The following is a 15,703-nucleotide window of genomic DNA, read 5'->3' on the forward strand; positions in this document are numbered from 1 at the left end:
AGCAGTAAAAACTTGCTCTGATCAAGAACTGGGGAAACTAATACAGAATTAATAAAATTATACAATTCAGACACTAATGAGTAATCTTAAGACATGATATAAAAATATCACAGAACAGTCATAAAATTTTAAGATCAACTTTGAAATAAAGTTGCTGAAGTTTTGCCAGGTATTTATGTCACTGCAGAAGATACAGAGTCAATAGATAAAAAGAACTAGGGAGTGCCCATTACTGTAGTTGGTCCAGGTCTCAATCAGGTGCTGACTTTTGGTTATTAACCCTAGGTAGTCTTTTGAAAGGGAGGTTTTTACAGGAGACTGGTAGAATTTTAGATCCCTGGATCTAAGAGCTGTGGATCAAAATACTTTATGTTCAAGCCCAGTCAAAAGTGATTTATGCTCTTCAGTGTTAGGGAGAACAAAATTGGAGCAAGATGCAAGTGCCTTGTATGCACCCTGCAGGAGAGGGGTTTCTGCTAATGACAGGGCATCGTCAGCAGAGAAAGGCTGGCCTTCTTGAGATGCCAGAGCTGAGAGAGTCACTAGCAGCAGGTCAGAGAACATCACCCATCCCAGAGAATGTCAGTCTTTAGACCCCCAAGACTGGGACCCTCATGAAACCTACCAAAACCCCACACGGAAGAAGCTCAGCAACAGTCGTGCCCTACCACCAAAGGAGAAATGTTCTAGGCGCGCAAGGCTGTGGCCTTTCCCCCCAGTATCCTGAGACTAACTCTGGGAGGATCAGAAATGTACTGACAGTGTAGATGGATTTGTTTTAACTTCGGATTTTGAACAGAGCTTAGGCAAAACAATTTTACACTGCTTTGTCAACTACCCAACAATTTATTTTTTTACTTTCTAAAAATAGCTTATTTTTATTGTATTTTTTCTATTACCATTTATCCCCCTTATACTCTTTACCATCTCTACCCATGCCCCAACACTGCAGTCCCCATCCTGTTGTCCATGTCCACGAGTCCTTTTCCTTTTTTGCTTGATCCTCACACCTCCACCCCCTCCACAGAGCTGTCAGCCTGCTCTCTATGAGTCTGTCTCTATTTTGCTTATTAGTTCAGTTTGTTCATTAGATTCGACATATGAGTAAAATCATGTGGTACTTATTTACACAATGGAATACTACTCAGCCATAAAAAAGAAGAAAATTTTACCCTTTATGACAGCATGGATGGACCTGTAGAACATTGGCTAAGTGAAATAAGCCAACTATCCCAACAATTAATGATAGGTTGAGTATTAAGTCATAGTAGTTCCAAAGAAAACAAAATTTTTCTCCACAAATTTTTAATATGAACCAAGTAGAGTCTGCTTTAAGTAAAATGATTCTTTTAAAAGAGGACACTAATAACTCATAACTCAGGCCAGTTGTGCCCCTAGGCAATGCATTATATTTTAGAGTTCAAGACACCACTTCTTAAAAAAACAGATTAATCCGAATTCTTACATGTTGCCAGTGCTGCCCTGCTTGGTAAGGCAATCCCAAAAGCAAAATAAACTGGGGAGCCTCCTTCTCACTTATCAATAAAACCAAAACAACCAGGTTCAGGTGGTTGTCCTTTCCATCTAAAATGGTCTCTCTGCCTGAAATTCACAGCACACCCAGTCATCCTGTAGGGCTCTGGCCTTGCACGCCCCAGCCATCTGTGACTTTGTCCTGTCTCTCAACCTTTACTCTCTGGTTTCTCTGATGATCATGTGGACCAACAGTTGTAAAGGCAGCACAGCGAGTGATGCTTCTAAAGAGATGGGGGCAGGCGGTGAAGATAGTAGAGATTCAGGTCATCCAACAGAAAAGTGTTTTACATATTTGGCAATAAAGCATTTATTGATTTAGTACTCACTTTTTTGTTCTTCTCTTAGTAGGAGAAAATATTTTTTTTCTCTTGCATCTTTTTTCTATTTTCATTTTATGTACAAGCACTGTCAAAATTGTTACTGCTTTATATACCCTCATTTCATAGGGAAAGCCTGAATCAAACTATGAAACTTATATTTATAACGGAGTCAAATTTAAATATTCTACATTTTAAATGATTCATTGGGTTAAAAGAATTAAAGAATCAATTCTAAATTAAACTGCTTTTAACCTGAGAGTTTCTTTTCAAAAGTGAAGTCTACCAAGGAAATGCAATGAATCATCGTAGTATTTTGACACCTCATGGCAGCTTATAAATGACATCAATGTCTTGATTTTCTTTTCAGTTCCTGTAGCTCTCTACCAGTTCTTTAGAAAGTGATGTGCATGGGTAATAGCGTTTTATATTTTGCAGTGCTTTAAACTTTCCGAAGTTGTTTTCTCATTTTATTCTTTATAATCACCCCATGAAAGTGCACATTCTGCTTTTGACAAATGACAAAAACGAGAAGGTGAGGGCATTGAGTTACTTATGAAAAACACACCATCAGTTGAAAGTCCAGTTAGAATTGCAACCTAAGCCTTCTCTCCAGAGCTTTTTGCAATTTTGATTAATTTTCTTTTTTTATTTGGGTTCCTTTTTCTCAAACTTTAGCAGGCTTACTCTTTAATTTCCCCAAGATAAACAATACCCTCATCCCTTTAAAACTTCTCTGTGTTGGACAGAAAAAAATGGAAAACAATTTGGGGAGGAGAGATTTGTGCAGGAAAGCATATTGGATAATATTTGCTAAATGATCAGAAAAGTATAATTATTTTTAGAGTTGCAAGTCATTGTTAAGAAAATAATAATTGTATTCTTGAAGGATTTTCCTAATTATTTACCCATTTTTCCCCCAATTTTGGCTGGCTTTTACTGATCTGGAGGGTAGACATTAGGAGTAATTTTTTAAAATTGACATTGTTTTTATCTATTGCATTTACGGTTAAATTTTTTTTGTTTATTAGTCTGAATATATTTATTACTCTGCTTTTACAAACAGAGGAATTCAGAATTCAGCCATTTTTCCAAAGAATCACTGTTCACCATTGTTCTTAACTCTGACAATAGTGGGCTTCTGTTTCTGCCGCATGTTATAAAGAACTTGACTTTTACTTCCGTTTCCCCCATGTTCACTTAGTCTGTAGCACACAGACACTTTGGAAAGGTGGTTATGTAAAAATGCAGTCAATTTTTAGGTAAATAGAACTTTTTGTGTTCATATTTTAGAGTAACATAATATATTTAGTTAACTAAGAGTATGAAATTTTACCTTTTTAAAATGAAAATTATAGCTTTGACATTTGAAGCCTTAAAAAGGGGTATTGTTTGCATTCTCCCTGTCTATTTTTTTGCTATTCAGTGTTTCCAGACACCTGTGCTTGGCCCCAGCTAAGGCCTGAAGGAGGTTTGCAGGGCAATGCCTTGTATATATGTGACTTGAATTAAGGGAAGTGTAGTAGACAAATTAAGAGAACAATATTTTCCTAGTTTCACTGAATTCATTAACAAAACAGTCATTCCCAGTAGAAATTGTCCAAATACCTTCTTATTTCATTCAGTAAGAATTCTGTACACAGTAGCAGCAGGTTAATTTTTGGGCCATGTTGTGTTTATCTGCTCCTAAAATGAGAGTGGCAAGTTGACAATAGTAGGGACAATAATAGGGCACCCCCACCAGAAAGCAGTTTCAAAAAATCTCCATTCAGTCCCTGCCTGGTGGTTGCACCTGTGTCTGAACTTCATCCAGCATCACTCAGTGATCAGTGGAACCACATCTTGATGGAAGTCACTGTCAGGCCGAGGAAACCCAGGATTGCAAAACATTTGCATCACTGAGCTGTGTGTTGCTCTGATGGTGGTTTTGTTTGTTTTCTCACTTTAGACAATTCTGTTTTCATGTCGTTTTGCACCTTCTACAGACTGTAGTTTGGTGTATCATTCTGTTCCCTAAAGCACCTTGTCTATGCACATTCCCTTAAACAGAAATTGCAACCTCCTATTACCACCCTGTGCCTACCTGGGTACCGACTGCTCACTCCTGGCCTTGCTCTTGAAGCTCCAGCTGCAATAAATCACTTGTAATTTCCTCCCACTTCATCTACCCTTTCATTCCTTTGGAAGGAATTCCCTTGCCTTCTTCCCTCCTAGGCTGGCTAATTCCTGCTATTCTAGAATATTTTAGATTTGGTTTGGGCATCACTTTCACCAAGAAACCTGCCCAGAGCATTTTTTGTTATTTTCTGTGCCTGTCTCTCCTTTAAGATTTTTAAAAAACAGTTTTATAGAATGGTAATTCACATACCATTACAATTCACTAATTTAAAGCATCTAATTTAATGGTTACTTTATATTTTGATATGTGCAAACATCACCATAGTCATTTTTAGAACTTTTCATTTCCTCAGAAAGAAAACTTGTGGACTTTGTCCATCATCTCCCTGTACCGCAGCCCCACCCCAGCTCTAAGCAACCACCAACTAACTTTCTGTTTATAGATTTCCCTCTTATGGATTTTAGGAGAAGTGACATCACATCACATAAAATATGGAATTTTTGATTGACTTCTTTCATTTAGTGTAATATTTTTGAGGTTTATTCAAGTTGGGGCATATAACAGTAATGTATTCTTTTTTATGGCCGAGTAATATTACATTGTATGGATATACCACATTTTGTTTATCCATTCACCCCATCTTAATGTTGATGGATGTTTCCGTTGCTTCCACATTTTGGCTGTTCTGAATAATGCTTCTCTGAACACTCATGTACAGATATTTTTTTGTGTGAACACATTTTCATTTCTCTTGTGTATTTACTTAGAAGTAGAATTTCTAGATCATATGGTAACTTCCTGTTTAATTGAGAAACTACCAGATTCTTCCAAAGCACCTTCCCCATTTTACATTCCCATCAGCAGTATGTAAGGGTTCCAGCTTCCCCTCATCCTTGTAACACTTGCTATTTCCTGTTTTTTTTTTTTTGTTTATAACCATCCTAATAGGTGCAAAGTGGTGTGTCATTGTGGTTTTGTCTTCTTAAGATTATTATTTTTTGTATATTTCCTTAGTATCCACACATTGTGTCTTGGTATGCACACACACAAGGATTGATTGGATTTGTTGAATGTGTTATGAAAGCTGTCATTTTTGTTGTTTTTCACTTTTCACTTCAGCAAGTGTCCAGCAGGCACCTGTGATGGTTGTACGTTCTACTTCCTGTGGGAGAGCACTGAAGCTTGCCCTCTGTGCACGGAGCATGATTTTCATGAGATTGAGGGAGCCTGTAAGAGAGGGTTGCAGGTAAGGAGCCAGCCTACCTAAGCAGAACTGTGTCACTGCAGATGTGATTATCAGTTTGATATTGCTTACATCATAGAAACTCGGATTCGAGAGCAGGGCTAAAGCTTATAGTTCACTCAATGTAACATTAATATGCGTTTAAAATCAAATTTGGTAGCTAAACTCCCATATGCTGAAATAGCTGAATATGTACACTGAGATTGGGAAAAGGAATTGTGGCAAGGGAGTTGTAGGCTGTGGGTATCTACCTGGATCATAAAGAAATGATATTATAAACCAAGATATGATTATGTAATGCAGTTATGGGTATAATTAAGGTGGGGACAGATAACTGACTCGCCACAAGAAGTGTCTCTAAGAGTAAAGCATACATATGTATAATCAAGATCTTATTCTACATTTTCTCTTCAGTCCTGTTTGCTTATCTGCTTTTTAAAATAAAATTTGGGTTCAAATATATTTTTGTTCACTTTTTATATTTCCTTTGTCATTTAAACTTTTTTTGAAAGACATGGTTTTTAGTTATTGACAAATGTTCATATATATATATATATAATTTGGGATTTAATAATTCTCCTGTTGTTAAGACAGTTGAGAAAAATTGAAAACAATCTTTTTGTTTTCATTCATAACTCTGTAATGAACATTCATGTTGGAAATTTGATTATTTCCTTAGAATTCATTACTATAAAGAGATGAACTGGATTCTAAGAGATGGACATTTTAAAGGCTCTTGATACTTATTACTAAGTTGCTTTGGTTCTATCAGTTTGCACTTCTACTAGTAGCCTACTTTACTGCACCAGCCTTCAGTCATCACATATGAAAAACAAACTTTTCTTCCTTTAGACCACTTATTTACCACCTCACCCTCTCCACATTCCGCTGAAATGACAGTCAAGAAGCACATATGAGAATAAATCAATACCAGTGTGGAACCCTATTGGAGAGTAGGCAGTAGCGGATCAGAGGTTCCAATGAGTTTTCTGAGAGCCAGAAGGTAGACGGGGCAGGACTGAGCTTCAGGTCAGCATGCAGTGGGGAGCACGCTGCAGTGCTCATGGCAAAAGGAGAGCAGAGGGAAGGCATCCTGTCTGGGAAAGTCTTTCCCAGGCTTCTGTAATGGGCAGGTTGGAGGGCAGAAGAGTGAGAAGTCAGAATGCCCCCACCCAATCCCATGCATTCAAGCATATTTGGAAGAAGTAGTGTTCACCTCTAGGGGAAAAAAAAAAACCCCATAGAGAACAATTCTCTAAATTGCTGTTTTTCAAACTTTAATGCTAGTGATCCTGTAGTAAGAAATAACATTGCCCATCAAACCCAGCTAGTTCACATGAACAAACTCAGACATGCCTAAAAATAAGATTGTTTCATGGAACAATACTTCTGTTTATATTTAATGATAAAGTATAAGCATAACATTAATATAAAATGTTTTAATAACTTCATAAAAATGGGGAAGTCCCCAGATATACAACACTAAAACAAAAACCAGAAATTTTTTTATTTAATTTGGCAAGTGTGCTTACCTGTAGACAGCTCATTCCAGTGTAAAGCACTCACGACGGTGTTGCTCACACATCTGATGACTGCTGAGCCAGTTTCTTCTGACATTTTAAGGAGGACAAGGGTAAAAAGTCCAAGTTCACAAAAATGGTGGTTTTTTTACATCCTCATAATAATAATGATATACTTTTAATGCTTCACAGTGGAAATTCATCTTTACCTTTTTTCTAAAATTATGATAAACTTACTAGAGTAAATGAAAAACTAAGATGCATTCTCTTCTTTGTCTACCAAGTTTAAGAGTTTTGAAAAGCTAAACTACCTTTTACTGAACTATTCTTTAATATCTAACATTTCTATTCTGTAAGGTAATAATTTGAGGTTTAGGACAATGAGGCGGCATCAATTTCTCTAATTTCATCTCATTCAAACTGTCTTCATTGAAAAAGTTCTGTTCATGTATTATAAAAATTTTAGAATCAGATAGTTGTAAGGTGATTCTTTTTTAAATATTGTTTTGACCTTATGAATAATATTTTTTGGAACACTTTGATGTATGTGACATGTTGAAATATACGATTACCCCCCTTATTTCCAACTTAATTTGAGAGATACCAAAATCAGTTACATACACTCTTTTGTCATATTTAGATGCCAATTTTGAAAGTATCTGCCAAATGAGATTAAGCTTCAGCTGGAAAAATATGAAATGCCATTTGTAAGCCCATGTATCTTGCTTAGTGTATTCCATTGCAACAATAAACAGATGGGTGTGATCCAGTGAGTGGGTATGTTTACCTCCAACCTCTGAATAGAATGTTTCAGAAACTCTGCTCTTCCATGATCTTTATATAATACAAAGGGCAGCTTTCACTTTGTTTTGCATTATGTCCATGGTCAACGGTGGATTTCTTTGGATGCTGAAGTGTTCTGGTAGAAAAAAACAACACAGTGATTGCAAAATATATGCTATGGGTATCTTTTAAGCTTTAAATAATTCCACAGTATTTCTGCCCTAGTTCTTGCTCCATGCTGCTTTGTAATTTTTCATTTTGTATGCCACTTCCCCAATTCTGTAAATACATCAAATCCAGGTGTATATAAAGTTAAAATCACACACCATAGTCCTTCACATATAGCTGATATAAGCTTAAAGAGTTACATAACGTGTAATAAAAGTTTTCTTATCAAATTAGATTTCCAAAATCTATACTAGGTCCTAAGGATGTATTAAGTATTACTTCTAGATGTCAGATAGTAGTCAAGATTTGAAGAGATAACTGTGTGATCATTAAAGGGAATGTTTTTAAATTTAGCATCAAATTAATCTCACCCTGTTCACAAAATCTCCCTACATGCTGGAAGAATATATTTTTCAGCTGCATTGTCAGCCATTTTCTTATTTGCCCATGACATGTGACTTAATGAAGGGATAAGACTTCCTAATTAATAGAGTGACTAAGAAATGTATAAAAGGACTAAGTTATAGATGACTAAGAAATTTTACCAATAGCTGGATTTTTTTGTTGGTCTGACAATTTGAGGAGTGTATTAAAAAGTTAAGTATACTAGGTTTACAAGTACCTTTTTAATTTTAAAGTTTTAGTGCTTTTTAAAAAATAAAACCATTAGACATTAGAGCTTACTATTTTCACTGTTGGATGTTTAATAAAACTGTATAAACTCTTCTACAGTCTGTTTTCTTGTTGGAATGTACTTCAGATGAAGTCAACATTTGCTGACTAGGATTAAATTTTTGTGTTAATTGTCATTATTTACACTTAGAGACGCAGCAGTCAGCTTGAATATGCCTCTTCATTTCTCACTTCCTCTTTTTTATAAAACTGTGACCCATTTTAAAAATAATTCATTCACACTAAGTTTAATGACAATGTTACATTTATCATGCACTGAAAATATTCTTAATTTTAATGTCCTTTTTTTAATCCTCACCCAATAAATTTATTGATTTTAGAGAGAAAGTAAGTAGGGGAAGGAAAGAGGGGGGGAGGGAGAGGAGAGAGACAGAGAGAGAGAGAGAGAGAGAGAGAGAGAGAGAGAGAGAGAGAGAGAGAGAGAGAGAGAGAGAGAGAGAGAAACATTGATGTGAGAGAGACACATCGATTGGTTGCCTCCTATATGCATCCTGACTGGGGACTGCACCCACAACCTAGGTATGTGCCCTGAACACAAAGCAGATCCACAGCCTTTTGGTGTATGGGACACAGCCTTTTAGTGTCACTCCAAACAACTGAGCCACCTGGCCAGCGCTTAATGTACTTTTAAAAAATACATTCTGAAAGTTCTTATCCAGAATTTGGTTGAAACTTTTTCTCAAAGTAAATAATAATTCTTCTGCACATCAGTCATTTTATGAGTGACTGCAAAAAATTGTGTGTGAATATAAAATCAAATTAAACATTCTGGTGTTATCCTTGTGTTAGGGTGTTGATAAGTGCCATCATACACCAGAAAATTTAATGAGACACCATGAGCAAATAATTTAATGCCCCATAAGATTTAATGTCACAGTATATAATCATCATGCAGATGGCTACTAGTAACTGCATATGTTGAAATATATTAGGAACTATGCACTGTACTCTGATTTTTAGTTCTAATCTGTTTTATTTTACCTATTTATTTAAGAAAATTGCTGTTTGAGACCCAATATATTGATTTCATTATTCACTAGTTAGTTGCAACTTGCAGTTTGAAAAACATTGCTCTAAATAATTGAGTCATCTACTTTTGGAGGTTGAGAGCAAGCACCTCGTGTGGGTGGTTATTTTGGCATGCGGAAGAGGGATGCAGTCTGTGTACTTCCCCCTCCACCAGTCACTGCAGCCTGCCTCTCATACTGTATCTACTGCTCTTCTGCTCAGGGGTGAGGCTGTAAGGGAAATGAACCTACATGATGGGTAGGTGAAAACATTCCAATTATACTCATACTAAATAACTAAACTTTCATTTAAAAACATGGGTCAGAAGTCAGAGATCATCAGGAATGTGAAGAAAATAGCCCAAATGATATATCCAGATGGAATCATTTTTATTCAGCTTCCTCAGCATGTAGCAAGCCTTCTGATCTGACAATCCATGGTTTTATTTGATTTTGTTGCATTTTAATTCATCTTTTCCTCATTCACTCTCTTCTGCATCTGTCTTACATCTTCTGTATATCTGCTACATCTCTGGAGCTTCTCCTACATGAATGCTGAGTTATTCTCTTTGCCTACTATGAATAAAGGGCTAGCAAAACCCATCCCCTTCTGAATCTTATTTCTCATGTCATCTGTCTGTGTGTGTGTTTTTTTTAAGGAAACCTTATATGTATGGAATGAACCAAAATGGTGCATTAAAGGAATTTCTTTGCCTGAGAAAAAGTTGTCAACCTGTGAAACAGTTGACTTTTGGCTGAAAGTGGGAGCAGGTGTGGGAGCTTTCACAGCTGTTCTGCTGGTGGCTCTAACTTGCTATTTCTGGAAAAAGAATCAGAAGTAAGTAACCTCACTGGAGTGACCATATAAAAGCTGAAGAGTCTCTTTTGTGAATGTTTTAGACTTAATCATTATATCTGATAGTTTCTGTTGGAGACAAAAGAAGTTTCTCCTAGAGAAGGAGTTATAGGAAAGCCCTTTAAGAAAGCAAATGGAAGTAATTGTTATTCTGATGATTTAGAGATCATAGACGATTAGAGGTTATTTAATTAGACTCATTAAATACAAAATGAAAATGGAGGTCCAGGTGACGTAGGTCTGCGGTTGGAAGGCAGATATTCTCTGCGTCTACTTTTCTTGTCATGACATGATGTATTCTTGCCCCAACTTTTCTTTGTTAGTTTCATGTGGGCAGATATTTACAAAGAAACAGACTAATTGTATGAGGGAGTATCACCTTTATTTGCTCAAGGGCTCCAAGAACCTGGAGTTGAATATTGAGTCTAACTCCTGATTTTATATTGATACATTACATTATTTGACTCATTTAAAATGATTTAGGTGTTTCTGTGAGAGTTCCACATGATGATATCTCAGGGTAATTGGAATATCTGGGGTTATTGAATAGAAAGGAACGAGGGCTAGAAACAGTAAGGGCCACAGCAATTGCCTATCTGGTATTCGTAGCCTTATGACCTAAGCTTTGGAACACTGCATAATGAGTTAGCTTCCAAATATTTATAAATTAGGAACATGCATTTAGACCTCAAGGTTTCTCTTTGTTTTTCAAAAGTTCATAAGTGGACAATTTAGTCAAGTAAAATAGTGATAGAGTTAACAGATTCACTGAAATCCTGGAAAAGATTTGTTTGTCATTGGTAGATGAAGATCATATAGTGTGATAGCTGGAGGTGAGTAAAATTTGTCAGTAGAGCAACTATGCTACAAAACAGCTCAATGAGCGGTATATGACCACCTAAAATAAGTATTATTTTATATTAAACCTCCACTTTATCTATCTGTTTGCTACTGCTTAGACTGGAGTACAAATATTCGAAATTAGTAATGACAACTAACTCAAAAGAATGTGAACTCCCAGCTGCGGACAGTTGTGCTATTATGGAAGGAGAAGATAATGAAGAAGAAGTTGTATATTCCAATAAGCAGTCACTATTGGGAAAACTCAAATCCTTGGCAACAAAGGTGAGAGCAGAATTTTAACCTGGTATTACTGTGTACTTATAAATTAGGGCCCTATTAACTTAATACAGTATTGTGCAAGCCCTGTCCTTCAGCATGTCAATGTCACCATCAGCATTCATCCAATGAAAATACTCTTAGATGTTCATAAAGATGTAAATACCAGATGATTCACAGCAGCATTGTTCTTGTTGGCTAACCAAGCAGAGATAATCTTAAACACCTTCAGTATGGAGTTAGATAAAACACTTCTGTACATTAAAGTAATGGAATACTGTGTGACTCTGCAGCTATTAAAGATAGAAATATCTGTGTCAGTAGGTCCAAGACCAAGTGAAAACAATACATAGACTGTCACACTTCTATTAAATATTCATTTGTGTTAGTATTTGCATAGCAAACCACTAACAGTTGCTGCTCTTTGGCAGTTTTGAACTAGTAGATATCTTTAGTCTTTGAAGTAATACATTTTTAAAAAAGATTTTATTTATTCACTTTTAGAGAGGGGTGGGGAGAGAGAGAAAGAGAGGGAGAGAAACATCACATCGCTTGGTTGCCTCTTGCATGTGCCCTGACAGGGGAGCAAACCCTCAACCCAGGCATGTGCCCTGACCGGCAATTAAAATGGCGACCTTTCGCTTTGCAGGATGATGCCCAACCAACTGAGCCACACTATTCAGGGCTAAAGTAATACATTTTTGTCAGGTTTGAATTTTTACAAAGATAATGTATCATAATATGTAAAAAGAAAAATTTTAATTAAACAATTTCATGTTCATTAATGCTTTTTAAAAATTTTGTAATGAGATTGCCTCATGCAGAGAAAATAAAAGCTATGCGAACTGTTGAGGTATTAAATGTACCTTCTCAGATGCCATCACATTTGTTGGCTTTGAAATGATTACTGTATTCAAACAGATAACATGAAGTCTTACATATTATTTGTAAACACACTTTATTGATATTCTTCATCACTGACTTGAAATAGGAGGAATTATCAGTTTATCTACTAGGATTAAAAATAGAATCAAACAGAAGAACAAAATTACATTTGAAATGATTTTCCGAAGAAAGGATAAGTGGCAAAAGATGACATCTATTGAAAGTATTTTCGTAAGCAGTTCCTTGTACTCATCTTAAACATATAAATATATATATGCAGCAGAAAGAAAGAAGAAGCTCCTACCCTTTTCAACAGCATGGATGGAAAGCATTATGCTAAGCAAATCAAGCCAGGAAATGAAAGACAAATACCATATGATCTCACCTTTAACAGGAACCTAAACAACAAAACAAAGAAACAAGCAAAATATAACCAAAAACACAGAAATAGGGGACAGACTGACAGTGACCAGAGGGGAGAGAAGAGGGAATTTCAGGGGAGAATAGGAAGGGTTTACAGGAACAAATTTAAAGGACACATGGACAAAAGCTAGGGGGAGGGTGGTAATGGGAGGGAGGTGAGGAGGGTTGGGTGGGTGGGATGGAATGGGAGTAAAAGAGAGAAAACTGTACTTGAACAATGATTAAAATAAAATTAAAAAAGTGTTAAGTGAAAAAAAACATATAAATATAGAGGATCATTTAAAAATAAAATGAATAAGCCATCTTCACTTTCTAATGGTTATTCTTTCCTTAATATGGTGGTTTAGGAAGGACACTGTTGCTATGGAATAATGAACACACAGTGCTTGTCAAGAACTGACATTTCACTCTACTTTTAAGCCAACAAGTGAACCTGCCACAGTTTCATGGACACTTTATAAGACATGAGCTTCCTAGACAGGGGCAAAGGACAGCTTGAGCACTCACAGCAGGAGCACCAACTAGAATATCAGCATTTACACCAGTTCCCAAAGCCCCTCTGCCCCAGAGCTATGTGAACAGGAACCGATGACTCCTGCGCACAGGAATAAGTGGCATGCAGTACAGGAAAGGAACCCTAAGCTTTGGGAACTCGGATCTTTTAAGATGGGCAGTGCACATCCCTTCCCTCTGTTTCAAAGGGAGATACAATATTATCATTATTGTACTGGATAGATAGTGCACCTGTTCATTGCTTCAGAGGGAGACACTATTTCCAAAACTGTAAGCAAGCTTCAGAGCAAAGGGCAGGCTTGCTTTGCTCTGAAAGGAGACAGTACCTTATCTTCCAAGGCTGCTTTCTATACAAAGATCCCTGAAAAGATTGCCTAGTCAAAGGGAAATCAGTGTTTTACTCATAAGATGTTCAGAAGTGCAAGAGAATCATGGAGAATTGTTTCCCAACAATATTTAAATTTCGCTTCTACACCATATTGGCTTCTGGTGAATATTTCCATTAGTATAGTACCCCCTGAGTAGTGTGATTAATCTAACTGACTGAGGCTGGAATCAAATCTGGTCAATTTGCTTCATACAGCACTTAAGTAAAGCTACTACTAACAGGACACCAACCAGCAAGATGAGATCAGCTTGAATTACTAAGCTCAATCATAACCCCAGGGATGCAGACCCAACTACCTGCACAAAGCCCATAAACCACCAGGGTTTACCTTAGAAAGCTAAGGGGCTTTTTCTTTCAGTCCCAGTATTGGCATTTCCACTCAGCCTGTGACCTTTTCACTGGCACTGAGATCTTGACTCCATAAGCCCCAGGAGTAAAAGGGTGAAAGGAATTTTCAAAAATTTACAGAGACCAGTATATTTCCCACTTTGGTCAGCTTGGACCACAGAAGGGGAACTTGGTGAGCAGTGCAGTCAAACAGGTGGTCCTTATCCTTTTTATCTAGGGTGATGATAATTTAACAAGACAATCCAGGTGAGATTTTAGTAGTTGCACAGACTGTCTTAGTGCTCAAGGAGGAAATGTAGGACAAATATTTTGTCCACAACAATGTGTGGACAATGAGTTGATATTAACCTGAATGCCCGAAAAGTCTGAAGTGGTGTCATTCATGACTTTAGCTAAAGTCAGAGACAAATTTTGTACCTCCTTTTCTAACTGAATTAACTGCCCATAGGTTGAGCACACATAACAAGTAATGAAGACTCTCATTTTGGGAAGAGTCTCATTTGGGGAAGATCCTTGTTTTTGTCTAAGAGCAATATGATCTATTGGGGATGTTTCCATAAATAGTTGAAATATGACCACTCCTAGGGTGCAAGTGCAAGCCACCTTGTTTTTAGGAGGGAAGCAAGACATGGTGCATCTGGAAAGAAAGTATTATTTACAATTGTTGGGGACACCAAGTAGTACCTACATAGTTAGGCAATACAGGTTAACAGCGCCTGCAGCCTTGTTGCTTCATGGTTCCTAATTCACCTTAAATAACGTGTCTCTTCCTCATCTTTGGGGATGCTGCCTGAGTGTAGTTGGTCTGACTTTTCCTGTTTGTCCGTGTCACAAACTGGTTGGTATTGGTCCACCTCATGGAATGACTGAATGATGGCACTTGGGTTGGGACCATCCCCTGCTGTTTCTGATAGACTTCGTAGTAAGTTTAAGGAGAATGACAATCAGATTGTTGTAGAGCATCTGGTGGGTATGGTAGACCCAGTAGTCCATTAAGTTTAAGGCACTTACAACAGTTCAAGAGAGAAAAAATTAGGACATTTGGCTTCATGAGAAGGTGCCTCTGAAAAAAAAATGATCACTGATATCTCTACATCCTCATACCTCTTAGGGTCTAAGGTACCCCCTCCCCAGGTACCTCATTATCTGACTGCATTGTTGTTCTCCTTCTGCCACAAAATCAATTTGTCCCATTTCAGTAGCTAAAACTTTACCTTATTTTTACCCATCCCCTACTGGCACCTAGACCTATGTTCTAGAACATTTAGGTGAAAAAGGGACAAGGGTACTTTTAAAAACTTAAGGATACCCAGTGTGTCTCCCATCTTTGCATGGGCACAGGGGACTTGATGAACAGTGCATTCAATCAACTGGTCATTATCCTTTTGATCTAGGATCCTGACAGAACAACAAGATAATACAGTGGCTAAACCAGAGTTATATTTGAATCTTCTAGGCTCCTTTCTGGAGTGGCTACCACCAGATGAATCCTGGGGTTTGCTGTTGGGGTAAATAAGAACACATCATGCCCAAGTGTGGTCAGAGCAGAACCCTGGATTTTTGTATAATGTATATAACCTCATATAGAATCAGTCAGCATCTTTCCCCCAGTTCTCTTTTCCATGGAGTGGCCAAGAGGAGATGATCCCTTTCTGGGAACAGCTATGTTTAGTGACCAAACTACCTTATTACTAAGATGTGTGGACTAGGAAGAGATGGGGGAGATGGAGTCAGAAATCTTTTTTGAGTCAGTTTTTGAGGAGGCCATTCCAATGCTCAGTAGCA

At 37.1% G+C, this 15,703-nt stretch overlaps 1 protein-coding gene across 1 annotated transcript in view; it reads left to right on the forward strand.

Moving 5' to 3' along the window:
• ELAPOR2 (endosome-lysosome associated apoptosis and autophagy regulator family member 2) overlaps positions 1-15,703 on the forward strand; it is a 183,760-nt gene that overhangs the window by 157,937 nt on the left and 10,120 nt on the right. Inside the window, exons 19-21 of the mRNA XM_045828926.1 lie at positions 5,092-5,218; positions 10,046-10,224; positions 11,202-11,367. Of these exons, the coding sequence (XP_045684882.1) occupies positions 5,092-5,218; positions 10,046-10,224; positions 11,202-11,367 (472 nt within the window). The remainder of the gene's footprint in view (positions 1-5,091; positions 5,219-10,045; positions 10,225-11,201; positions 11,368-15,703) is intronic.

This window comes from Phyllostomus hastatus, unplaced genomic scaffold, assembly GCF_019186645.2.
Source record: "Phyllostomus hastatus isolate PE091 unplaced genomic scaffold, TTU_PhHast_1.1 phas_scaffold_78, whole genome shotgun sequence".
Classification (NCBI taxonomy): Eukaryota; Metazoa; Chordata; class Mammalia; order Chiroptera; family Phyllostomidae; genus Phyllostomus; species Phyllostomus hastatus.